Here is a 12,682-nt window from a genome sequence, read left to right as displayed (position 1 = left end):
CCGGTGGGTCTCACAGGGTGGCTGCCACCCCCTCGGAAGGAAACCCACTTCGTCTCTCCTTGCTTCGTCTCTCCTTGCGTGTAGGGACGGTGCAAGCCAACGTGCAGCAGGTATGTCAGCTTTCCGAGGGTTCAGCCGATCAGGGTTACGATTTTTATGCTGAGGATTAAAAAACTCATTGCTTTTTGCAGATATTAGTACAAAGTATTTTCGCGATTTATTTGTATTACACTCAGGCATATAAACAGTCAGAACAAGTGTAACTTCTGAGCAAACTCATTATTTACATATCTCAACAATTTAAATGACAGCTATTTGAATTTGTTGAAATTCCTGTCTAACATAAACAAATTTAAAGCTTCTGAATAAATATTTGTGTTAATAGATCAAAGTCAGAATCTTTTGCAGCCCAGCCCTGGACACCTGTAACTTAATACTCACTGTAAAATAAAATAATCAGTAAAAAAACCCAAACAGTGGTCAAATCAAAATGTAAGCTTCTTGTTTTCATGCCACAAACAAACATGTATCTAAGTTAGGAGTCAGGAAGCTTTTATGGAAAAAAGGCAGGGCCGTTTACTTCAAAGAGGCATAATCAAATGCTTCTGCTCCCTAAAAAAAGAATTCTGCAAACACCAAGATGGATAGGTGCTTCCCTATGCTAAAAAAAGGCACTGGCCTAGATTACCTGACAGTCCAGATTCTAAACAGAAAACTACAAGTTGAAAATATCACCACATTTAGCTTCAATAGAAACTTTTAGAGATCATCAGCATTGAAGTCGACTATTTGGAAGGACTCTTCCTTCCTCTCTCTCGCTGTCCAAAATTCATACAAGATCACAAACAAGCATTTGCAAGCTTGCTGCTTTATCAAGTGACAGATTAATTTGTTTGTCTTGTTTTCAACTATGTGGCTGGACATCTACAGAAAAAAAATACACAATGCTATTCTCCCTTCATACACAGACCTTCATGTTGGAGTCAACTCAAAACACAGTTTTTTATTTCACTGTCACTTGTAGTGTATCGGATTTAGACAGGAATGGCTACTGTGATTTCACCGGGGCAATTTCAGAAACATACCCAAAAAGTGAACATAATCAACTCTGCTGAATCACAGACTCTGTACTGTTGGGTTGTAGTAGTATGCAGCAGGAGTGGAACTCCCGCAATTAAGAACCTGTCTGCATGCAAATGCCTGGTAATAGAGAGCCAGACTGCAGAAATCAGTGTCATATTAAAAGTTGTCTTATGCAATCCTGCAAGGAGCTAGGGAAAAAAATTAATTCCCTTTTAAGTTGTACATATACTGGAGCAAACATTTGATACTGTAGGTTGGTTGCCAATATATACAACTTTTCCCTCATGAAATGAACTGTTAAAATAAATAAAAGCATGTGTATGAGCTACACTAGAATTAGGTTGCTGGAAACTCACAAACAGGTCAGATTAACAATTTTGTTTCTTCCTACTTTTTGATTAATAACGTTTGTAAGCAACGGGACTTTTTTTGTTATTGGTTTGCTTAGCTGTTTTGCATTACAATCATCAAATGAAATTAATCACAATCACAACAAATAATGTATAGCAAGGCAAGGATTAGGACAACAGTGTGGCATGTTTCAACAAGTATTCTCCAGAAGTAGCTATTGATTCAACATTCTGAATTTAAACAACAGAATGCAGGGATTTCTTTTATTTAGAACTTTCTAAAAAAAAATGGGACCATCACAAAATAAGCACTTCTTGTTAGCTATAGTCATACAGGAGATACATACATATATATATATATATGGTTCTGCTGAGAGGAATTCTCTTCTCTTTGTTCTCACTGAAAAGAACAAAGGCAGCTTTGTAAATGTTTATGAAGGAAGCTGAGAAGGGCATTATCTAACCAAAACAAATATATCATCCACTGACACTTGCATCTTATTCTTCACATTTGTAATAGGCAGACACAGTATTTAAATAAACTGAACCAATACAACTGGCAGTCTGGGACTCTGCTCTTCCTTTCCCAGCATGACTGGATTTAAGGCTCCTTTCAAGCATTCAAACAGGTAAGAATTTTAATGAAGATTTAAACCTGTCTGTCTGCACAGTCAGACGTTAAAGGAATACAGTCCAGAAAGCTTTAGTGTAACTACTGCGTTGAATTCTACAGCCATCATGGTACTTCAGAACCAAAAACCAGAATAAGTTCATGGCAAAAGATAAAAGTAAAGAAATAAACACAGAGGTCTGTGAAAACATCTCCCATTTTGCTGTAGGTGTCCATGGAGCGACTAATCACTTCTGCAGGTATTCCAGACAGTAAAAGAGCAGCAGTTAATACTGTCGTTTTCACCTTCTTCTCACACTAAAAGAAAAAAAAAAAAACAAACAAAACCCCAAACCCAACAGTATTACATTAGTTCTTCTGTTGTAATCCAATTCTGCTTTACATGTCACAAAAGTTGCGACAATTTTGTACACAGCCAGGCACATTCCAAATTCATCAATAAGAATAGCAGGTTTGGATTGATTCTCTCCAGACATGCTCCAGGATTCACAACACTTATTAGGATGATGCTGTGATGGATCCATCGGAGCAAGTGTGAGAGGCTGGTTAACAGAAGATAAAATTCATCACAGATATTATGCCTACTTCACACTGGCACTCAAGGAGGCTGTAAAGTAGGGCTCTGCAGCAGCTTCTGGATGAGTGGGAAGAGTCCCAGCCAAAGGCAGCCTGGGTGTAAGAAGCCAAGCCAGGCATCTCCACTGGTGGAACCAGATTAATCTCATCACACTACTTGGAAAAAAATACTGTTACTTTTCTAACACAGGAAAATGATTTAGAATTGAAAAGCAACAGCTGCTTTTTATTTTAGTACGATACAACTCCATTGGCAGTTTTATCCTCTGAACCCAGTAATGACACAAAACCTTTTGAAAGCTGTTCTTCTGTCCTTAAGACAAGGACTCTTGGAGATGCAAAGTCAGGCAGGAAAAGGTAAGAGTGGCTGAAAATTTTGGTAATTTGACAATACCTGCTGGGTGTCTTAATTTAATCCAATCTAAATTAAGCTTTCAAGACTCTTTCTAGGTTTCATGACAGAAAAACGAGTGATACAAGCTGGTTGACCTCATCTGGGTATAAGTGCAGTAAAAGCAAGCTGCAGAAAGGAACCACCTCTTTAAATTCTGAAACTGAAGAGCTGATTTTAAAGACAGCAGAAACAAGATCAAAGAGATCTAGCAGATGAGCTAGCGCAAGTCTAAGGCTAATTCTACTGGTTTATGTTCTGACATCACCTTAGAATGACTACTGTGAAGTTTAGTTTTCAGTGATATACTTAACTACAAAAGAACTGCTGATTTATTCTGATTTTTTACAGATAATCTATTATTCCCTTTAAAATGCAAATTTTCCCTTTCAACTACGGATTGAGCATCATCCAATCCTTCTTTGCACTGTAGACCTGACAAAATCATCAACCAAGCAAGTACTTCAGCACAATTAACTGGTGTAAATATATAAAGCAAGTGATACAGCAAATCTTGCAGCTAATAAGCAGCAAGTAAGACACACAAATGTCTCGTTTCAAATCGCCATTCAAACCGATACTAGCAGTGGAATACAGAGGCCTTAAAACCCATGGACTGTCTCAGTTTTTAAATGAACACCTTCCCAAACTTCATCCGGGTATCACATGCAAAAAAGCTGCTGACAGAGCGAACAGTAACCACAGAAGAGCATGGTCTAGGAGAAAAGGGAAAGTATCCTAGAGATATGAAAGAACTACCTGACTTTCCTGGTCAGATGCTTTCAATTAGAGTACTGCTAAACAAGTTGCTAGTCCCCATTTTCATGGCAACTTAAATATTCAGACTAAATCTAGGAAGATTACAAACTAATATAAGCTATCAGTATTTGGTAACTCTCAATTCTACAGTTTAAAACAAGGGAAAAATACTTCATGTACGTTCATCCTAAAACTATACACTTCAAGTAAATTTAAAACATTTCAAATTAATTCTGGGAAAAAAAAAAAAGTTTTACCTTTGGAAAGTACTTGGACAGTCCCATGTAAGCAAGTTGTAGAGTAAGAAATGGTGCAAATATTGACTGTAGGAACAGAAAAGAATATATAAAATTAACTTGGTCAGAAGGAATAGCTATGAAAACACAGAAATTTAATGCTTCCCAAGTCGTAAAAGAGATTTAGGTAAGTAAAAAAAATCATTTGTGGACTATAGCAACAGTATTCTTGAATACTACGAACCCAAGTAGACAAGTTATATGTCAGAAATAACGTTCTCCCTTATTTTCTTTGAGCATAAACCCCTGAAATGTCAGAAGGGTACAGCAGTGTGTAAAAATGAGCCCAGTGATCCACGAGGTGGCAGGCCCCACCAGCTACATGGCACACTGCCACAGGCACCTGCAGTACTGGGGAACTGCTTTGCCCAGAAGACTGATAAATGAGTAGATTTTATTAACTTGGGACAACTATTGTTTACTGTGTTATTCTTTTGTAGGCTCCAGTCTAGAAGAGCAGTTGACCCTGCTGACAAAGATAGGAGTAAACTTGCAGGGGACTCAAGCTGCGACAACTATTCCAGTGCTTCTGCTCCTTGAAAACTACAGATCAAACATGTGCTACTCTCAGCTGTTACACAGTAGCTGTGTTAAGACAGGGAACACAGATTAATCTCAAATAATTTAGAGACTTTTTAAGGTTTTATAAAGTTGTTGAAAATTTAAAGAGTGCCTGAAGTTCCAAAGTCAGTTGCTACTGCTGGACTTCAGCCCTAGATAAAGGGTATTTCATAGCAAGTTTGCAGTAAGCTATCAAAACAATAGGATTGTTTGTTTCCCTGAACTCACCAAGTATTTGCACACAAAAGCCCTGACTGCGATGGCAAGCAGAGCACATCCCACCAATCTAAAAATGCGGAAAGAGTCAAACTCCTCCACTGCATTCCCATTCTCTTGGCTTGGCTTCTCATTCATCAGCTGGTTCCTCAGCTTCAGAGCTTCATCAAATCTGGATAAGTACTGGTCTAATCCATGTCTAGGTGGCCGTGGTGCAGCTTCAGATGGCAGTTCCCCCCTATTACGGTGACGGAGCTCACTTGCACCCTCATTGACAAGCTCTGGAGTTTTGCTGAACAAGTCCTTATCCCCTTTTAGGTCTACCATGCTGCCTGCATGGTCAGCTGTGCCTGCCAAATTACAGACAGAGTCGCCAAGCACAATTCGCTTGGTCACTGAAGGAATGGGAAGGGAGTTTGATTTATCTTGTTCGTGCTGAAGCCTTGATTCTGTGTGACTCTCATCATCTAAAGAAAAGAAACAAAAATACAGTTATGCACACTGGGTATGTGGAACAACACTTTAGGCATACTGGATTGGGGTCCTGGGTTGATGTCTCTGCTTCCAAAGTGAAAAGACAGATTTATGATTAATAAATGTGTCAATTATTAATCACAATGCCGTTTGACATATGTGAATACAAGCAATCTCATTTTAAAAATAAATGGGTGCAGCTGACAGGCTGTGTATCAAAGGAAGGGTTTACACTCATACTTAGGTTACACCACAGATGATGATAACAAAAAAGGAAAAGCACAGTATGGACCAGACTGAAAATGCTCATCAGCTTCACCAAATATATATTTTTACACAACTGGACACAAAGAACCCTACAGGTACCACACGCTTTGCATTGCAGGGCACTCTTTGGAAATGGTGCAGGCACGAGACAGAAAGCAGTGCAGGTCAGAAGTTGAAGCTGTCAGCAATGTGGAGAAATTAAAACACTGGCCCTCCTTAAGCAACAACACTACACACACAAGAGGAGGGATGGTTGTTCTAAATACATGGAGCAACATTAAAAAAGACAAACATTTATGGAAGGTGAATCAGACGGAGCATTAAAGACTGAGAAACGCGCAGGCAGTAGAAGGGTACTTTGCCTTGCTCTACTGTCAGAGGCAAAGCAACGTTAACCTGCTCTGTATAAAACCTGAAGACCTCATCTTACAGCGAAAGTGGTGATGCCAGAGAACAAAAACCAAACCGAGAGGCACGCAGAACAGGTCTGGTCCTACCAGAAAGGAAGGACCAACACTGAAGGAGTGTTTCTCAGTGTTAAAGCAGACGGATTGATGGCTTATGAGCATCCCTGCAAACTGAATCCGAGAAGTCTTTCCTGACATGACAGTCTCCTCAAAGTACGTGTAGAAACATAAATGACCTACCTATGAATCTGCAAGCATCTGCGTGCCAACCACAAACACCTGATGACTGATTATTATCTAAATGGGAGAACACTTTGACATAAGAACACAGCTACAAAAGCAAGCAGCTGCGTGAAAACGTGGGGGAGGGCTCATCGTTTCTTCACCTAAGAAGAAGTCCACGCAGCGCAACGCCAGCTCGCCCACTCGCCCTGCAGGCCAGGCCCAGGCCCGCCCCGGGCACGGCGCCGTTTCCCCCGCGGGTCCCCCCGGACCGGGGCAGGCCGCGCTTCCCTCAGCGCCCCTGGAACGAAGGACCGCGCTGGGGGGGCAGCCAAGGCCGGGGGGCGCCAGCCTCCACTGTCCCGTGAGGAGGCTGCGGGGAGCGGTGGCGGCGGGAGGCCGCAGCGGGCCGTTACCGCCAGCCCCGCGGCCCGGAGCCCTCACACCGCCGCAGCCCCGCCGCCCCTCGGCTCACCCTTGCCCGCCGCGGGCCGGTGGAAGCCCATGATGCGGTTGATCCGCTCCTCCGAGTTCATCAGCAGCTTCCTCCGCCGCAGCTCGGCTCGGCGCTGGGAGGCCGAGAGGCCGGCGGGGACCCCCGGGGGCGCGGACGCCGCTCCCGCCCCGCCGCCGTCCTCCATCCCCGGCAGAAAAGGCCGCGGCGCTACCGCAGCGCCGCACAATGGGGCCGCCCCGCCTCAGCGCGCCGGCGCCGCCCGCCTCCAGCCGCCGAAGCGAGCGCCGCCATCTCGCGTAAGGGCAGGGGAGCGGAGGGAGGCGCGGGGAGCGCCCCGCACGCCGCGCCCGCTGACGGTACGACGCCCGCACCGAAGATGGCCGCTCCGGCCTCGGAAGTGACATCCCGGCGCGGGAGGCGATGGGGTCAGCGCTGTGAGGGGGCGATGGCGGCGGGGCGGTGCCGGCCCGGCGGGGCTGAGGTGGCGGCGGGGAGACGCCGCGCTGACGGGAGCCTGACCGACATCTTCAGCCAGGGTAGGGGTCTGTGCATGCCTGTGGGGAAAGCGGACCGCCGTGCCGTGCCCCCCCGCTCCGGCGGCGGCCGGCCCCGCGCTTAGTGTGCTTGGAGGTCTGGTGTCGGTGAAGCCGGCCGGTCCGCCTCGCCTTCAGTGAGGGAAATGTGCTCGGCCATGCGATATAAAATCCAGTACAGGGTGGTGATGCTCTCCTTACCACACGGAGAGGCGAAAGCAGTGTGTTGCGTAGAAGCTTCAAGCGGTGCGGTAAGTGAACGTTCACACTTCTCACCAAAGGAGTATTTACCTCACACTAGAAAAACAGCCGTTTAATCACGATCATACAAAAGCAGCAGAACATCAGGGTATGGAGCAGGCGAGGCTTACAGCGCTGTTTGGTTTCCAGCACACCATGTTTTAATTGTCACACTCCTCAGCCAGAACGGATCAGTGCTGAGGGAGCCCAGTGCTGGGTTTTTGAGGTTTTCTGTTAGAAAATCTGTAAGTGCTGCTGTGCAGCTGGATTTAAGCAGCTAATTTGTCATCTCAGCCACGCTCCGAACGAGGGGAGTATGTTGTCTATTGGAGTGCCAGCAAGCAGTGTTTCTGTGTGTCCATGAAAGGGATACACACGCAGGGAAATGCCTCTCAGGACGGTTAGGCTGCACAGGTCACATTCCCAAATCACATTCCCAGTGCAGTGTCACCACGCTGCTGTTAATACAGTAAGCAAGTGAAGGGACTGACTATGCATACAGAGGAAAAAAACAAGGGAACAAGGACCTCTCCATGATTCCACAAGTACATTATGAAACAGGGAGCACCTTTGGATCTTTCTAGCAAGATACAGTTGGCATAATATTCATATTTATGTACAAGAAGAAGTCAGTCACCTCTGCTTGCTTGACAAAAAGCGGTAGAACTGGGCCACAGTAGTCTTTCCGTAACTTAGCATTCACATAGCTAACCCCCACGGCAAAAGTACCTGAAAGCCAAACCAAAGGAAGACACTGACATGGACACTTCCCATCAATACTTCAAACTAATTACCTTCACCATCCTTGACAGAACAACTTGCACTCCTTAACACACAGACTGCGCCACCGGCACTTCAATTAGAAGCAGGACTTGGCTTCGAGACCCTGCACTTGAGTTCCAAAGACCAGTGCCAGAATGGCTGCCTGTCAGTTGCACAGCCACAGCTGGAGTGGTGAAATTCAGCAGCAGCAGGGCAGATTGTTACACGTATTGGAGAAAAACATTATGCTGATAAGTCCAGTTAATATTTCTACAATACTAAATGATTTACAGAATGATAGAATTCTGTATTCAAAAACTGTTAAATATAGAGGTCAAAGTACCAAGCTCATGGCATTAACTTATGTATGATGAACCAGAAGCAGCAGTGATGACGGCTCATAAAAAAAACTGGCAAGCATAAAATGGAACGTTTATTACAAAGAGGTGTTGAAAGAATAGGATGTTAAATAAAGATATAGGATTACCTACAATGAAATTGATCACCACCTTGGGAACACTGCTGAAGACTAAATTCCAACCATCAATGTCAGCTGGCTCTGGAGCCCAACTTCCAGCCAGATGGTGGGGTACCACATGGTGGGGTACAGCACTACTGTGGGCTTACTGGAGGAGCAAACCCCATAGCAGAGTAACAGTGCTGACAGAGATGCTCTGAAGGGACAAAAAAATGCCAGTGACAGAAGAAAATTAATTTTCTCAAATTCCCTCTCAGTTTGTACCATCTAAATATTAGGGTTTAGCTAAAAGTAGAATTTATCATTCATTGGTACATGGTATTGATCTCAATTGATCAAATATAGTATTCAAGTTATTTTTATAAGAAAGGAGTGATGGACTTGCAGGAGTTCTTTCAATTAATTTTATTGAGTAGCCAAATCTGATAAATTAGCACAGATAAAATAAGCATTTGCATGTGTTACAAATGACTTTTTACAGGAATAAAACAGTGAAAATTACAAACTGTAAAAAGGAGGACAAGTAAATCCTGTCTCAAATTCAGAAGGGGGGAAGATTTATAACTTTATCCTGAAGATCAAGTGTTTGAGTTCAGAAAACAAAGATTTAATATTACAATATTGTACACTACTTTACAAAATTAAATTTACTATAAGGATTACATCCATAATAGTAAACAGAACCTTAAAATCACATTTAATGGTCCCTTACTTAACAGCCATTCTGCATCTTTGATTAAATTCTGTTAAGAAATTAATTCTAAATAAAAGTGAATCATTCTAGTTATTGCAACACAGTCTACATGGAGTTAGATTCAAATATATTAAATTAAAAACAATAATGAAAGCAAAGTAAAATGGATGGTAACAATGTTGACTGAACACTAATGTGTCAGATACAGAAATAGTTTTTAAAAAAAAATCTTCAACTAGAAAAATAGAGTACATTTGCAGTGGTAGAGTTGTCATACTGAGATCTAAATACCAGAGTCACTCTTGCCTATTTTTGCAGTTCATCTTCAGCATCCAGGTAAAAATGACAAATCATAGGTAGTTTGTTCATCTGTCCTGTGTTGCCCTTACAGCAGTACAAGGTGAATCAGCAGGCCTTTCCCACTGTGAGGGAATAAACTAAAAAATTTCAATACAGAATTTCTTCTGAAGTGAAGAGAACTCCAAGAGGGTTCATCTGATTCTTGTTTGTAATGTTTTGCTCTGTAAAAATTAGGGACCCTAATTCAAAGTTGTTAAATGCCACAAAGACCAACATCTTTACCCATTAGTTTGGTATACATAAAGCAATGAAGCCATCTCCAACATGTTTGTTCTTTTTTTTTTTAAAAAAAAAAGGGATATAGTAGCAAAATAGTCATAGTAAGAAACAGACTTTGGGTGTGGTGTTAGATGCAAGGATGACTTTCAGTATCTGAGTGATAATATACCCAAACCACAAGTTTTAAGCCAGAACCTATGCTAGTGCATAGCTTCCGTTTATGATTTAAATGAAGACACCCCTTTCCCCAGGAAAAAAAAAAATATAAAAAAAAATCAGACTGTCAAAACTTAAAAAACCTCTTCACTATGACTAGAAAGTGTGCAATTCTCTGAAAAGCTGTTCAAGTAACTATACTCCTGTTTGCTATGGAGATAGCAGACAGGGAAGCTTAAATTGGTTCTATAATAATCTTTTCATGCTACTTTAGACATTGTTCTGAACATTAGCTTTTTGTGCTTAAGCAGCAAGAACAATTTCCCCAAAGAAACTCCTCCCCTGAAGTAAGGCAGCTCCTGACAATCACGTGCAGCTACAGCCTGAAATGGTAGCAAATGATTACACTATGATGTCCTTTGACATTTGTGTCACTGAAACACCATTTATCGGTGTTTTACGTGTTCAAGTTACTTGCCCCAGGAAGTAGGTTTTGACCTTTTAAGTTTACCACTATTAAACAAAAAAGCAAACCCAAGATCTTTCCATGTGAAACACTTCCATAGGCACACAGATACTGTAACTTAAATATTCTTTACATTTGTAGCTATCGGTGATAGCTTAAACTTCAAAACAGAACAATTATCAATTCACTTTTATAAAAGAATTTAAATATTTTTGTATATAAATTTTCACTTCAAGTCCAATGTCAACTTCCATCTGTAGCTCTGGCAGGGATCTGAGAGTATATTTAAAGCTTTTATTAATGGTGCACACTGGCTTTGGACCCAGGCTCATTACACAGCTGCAGTAAAAAAAAATAATTTTGAAAGCTTCAAGTGTGTCTCAAACCATAAACATATCTTCAAATGCAATACAATTTTTTTGTCTTTGGAAAAATTATTTCTTTTCCAATTTTAACATTGGTATATTCAATGTTGTCTCAAAACATTAGGTTTGAAGTGCTGTCATACAAACTCACCTCAGAAACACACTAGATTTTAGGGGCCTAACATTCAGTTAATGTAAACAAGAGCCAAAAGTCTACTAAACGTAAGCCACAAAATCAGAGATAACCTTCCTTGCCCTTCCCCTCCCATGCCATTCACAAACAGAAATTAAAATAATTCCTTCTACTGAAGAAAAACAAAGCTTGCCATCTACCTAAGTCTACTTTTGCTGCTGACTCAGACACTGACTTTTCAAAATGTGTCTCATATAGGGCCTGCCCCTCCCTATTTTTTAATTAGAATACTGACTTATTAAAAGCTTTAACAAATTCGACCATCTTGTCCGGGTTAAGCTTACCTTTAGTCCTATTAGCCATAATCCAATCCAAGCACTGGATTCTACGCTTCATAGGTATTTGTTCGTTTCACAATGAACAGTTGTTTCATTGCTACTTTAAGCATTAAGTTGAACACTGAGATGCTCTGTCTGTAATCACTGGATGCACTTAGAATGAATTTCCCTGCAAATCGTGATCAGTATTGTGAGGTTTTATATCTAGCAGCAAAAAAAGAATAATGCAAAGAGTTACGGAAATATACATTTTGAACAACAAAGAAGTCTTTATTTTACAAAATGTATTTCACCTTTTCAGTATTGCCTTTGTAAATGTACTTCATGCTGCAAGTACTTACAGTAAAAACATGATTTGCAGCAAATTAAAGGTGCTCAACCAGTTCCAACAGTTTGATAATTTTTTTTTAAGGTACAATATTATGTAGTTGCACATTTGATTCTCAGATGTGGTCCTTTATTTGCTTTAGTTCGTTGAAATCACAGTGAGAACTTCTCATCAACTGCCTCAGGCCACAGATTTAATGAAGATATTACAAGCACAATCGTTCTTTACTGCAAAATCTTTCCTTAAAGAAGAGAGCCAAACACTAGTGTTTCATTTATTCACTTGCTGCTGTATATGAAGGAGGAATTCATAGTATGATAAGGCTGATTCTGTTCTGTCTTCAATCATATTTTGCAGAAAACTTGATTTCAATGGACTGTCATCCCTTAAAAATGAAAATACAAATGTTTGAGTGAAATAAACGTTTGCCAAGTTCTACAGTGCAATGCATTAATAAAGTTACAGGTCAAGTGGCAAGATATTTCAAGAGCTTAAGGACATATGAAAAGAGGATCTCAGATAGCCCTTGTGATTAATCCTAACAAGTGCATTATCAGCATTTACTTCATTTATCTGACGTTAACTAAGGATTGTTCTGTGATATTTCATCTCTGTTGTCAAATCCATTAGGCACAGCATGCACAATTACTAAAATTTCCGTTAAGAAAGTTCAGGATAAGATATCCAAATATGTATTGTTAAGAGGTCCCTAAAAGAAGCACAAAGACTTAAAAACACTTACTTTATTATATATAGTATAGGAAAGAATGGTCTCTGTTCCCTCAGCCAAGAAATGAAAGCTATTGTTCTGATGGACTCTGCAGTTTCAAGTTCTGGGAGGTGCGTCTAAGAGGCAAAGGGTATCATTAATACATACAGGTTATCTTTCAGGAAAACATTAAAAAAAAATTAAAATAGCC

The 12,682-nt window shown here is 41.2% G+C and overlaps 2 protein-coding genes and 1 long non-coding RNA gene across 7 annotated transcripts in view; 1 reads left to right on the top strand and 2 right to left on the bottom strand.

Annotated features, from left to right (window-relative positions):
• Positions 1–194: 194 nt before the first annotated feature.
• Positions 195–6,990, bottom strand: CAMLG (calcium modulating ligand). The gene is made up of 4 exons (XM_040605190.1): positions 6,709–6,990; positions 4,876–5,330; positions 4,048–4,113; positions 195–2,361 (listed from the first exon to the last, which is right to left on the bottom strand). The coding sequence occupies exons 1-4, from the start codon at positions 6,872–6,874 to the stop codon at positions 2,170–2,172; spliced, it is 879 nt and encodes a 292-aa protein (XP_040461124.1). The 5' UTR covers positions 6,875–6,990; the 3' UTR covers positions 195–2,169.
• Positions 6,991–7,044: 54 nt separating this feature from the next.
• The window catches only part of LOC121093228, an 11,823-nt gene continuing 6,185 nt past the window's right edge, over positions 7,045–12,682 (top strand). The window contains exon 1 of one of the 4 annotated variants that reach the window (XR_005829533.1): positions 7,045–7,226. This is a non-coding gene — a long non-coding RNA (uncharacterized LOC121093228). The remainder of the gene's footprint in view (positions 7,227–12,682) is intronic. The other 3 variants (XR_005829535.1, XR_005829536.1, XR_005829534.1) reach the window with 3 other exon arrangements.
• The window catches only part of SEC24A (SEC24 homolog A, COPII coat complex component), a 25,553-nt gene continuing 22,918 nt past the window's right edge, over positions 10,048–12,682 (bottom strand). Inside the window, exons 22-24 of one of the 2 annotated variants that reach the window (XR_005829532.1) lie at positions 12,505–12,608; positions 11,776–12,147; positions 10,048–11,638 (exon numbers count right to left, since the gene is read on the bottom strand). Coding sequence is in view for 1 of the 2 variants with exons in the window: in XM_040605189.1 (XP_040461123.1) it covers positions 12,033–12,147; positions 12,505–12,608 (219 nt within the window). In the remaining variant the exon portion in view is untranslated. Of the gene's footprint in view, positions 12,148–12,504; positions 12,609–12,682 lie in introns of both variants that reach the window. The other variant, XM_040605189.1, reaches the window with a different exon arrangement.

This window comes from Falco naumanni, chromosome 8 (assembly GCF_017639655.2).
Source record: "Falco naumanni isolate bFalNau1 chromosome 8, bFalNau1.pat, whole genome shotgun sequence".
In the NCBI taxonomy this organism is placed as follows: Eukaryota; Metazoa; Chordata; class Aves; order Falconiformes; family Falconidae; genus Falco; species Falco naumanni.
Note: the sequence above shows the minus strand (reverse complement) of the source record. Positions and strands in the feature narration are given on the sequence as shown.

Excerpts from the sequence above, each read along its gene's own strand:
- CAMLG (XM_040605190.1), bottom strand. The coding sequence starts at position 6,874 with ATGGAGGACGGCGGCGGGGCGGGAGCGGCGTCCGCGCCCCCGGGGGTC. Across the intron at positions 4,114-4,875 it reads CTTTTGTGTGCAAATACTTG|TCAATATTTGCACCATTTCT; the intron begins GTGAGTTCAGGG and ends CTGTTCCTACAG. Across the intron at positions 2,362-4,047 it reads TGTCCAAGTACTTTCCAAAG|TGTGAGAAGAAGGTGAAAAC; the intron begins GTAAAACTTTTT and ends TTTTTCTTTTAG.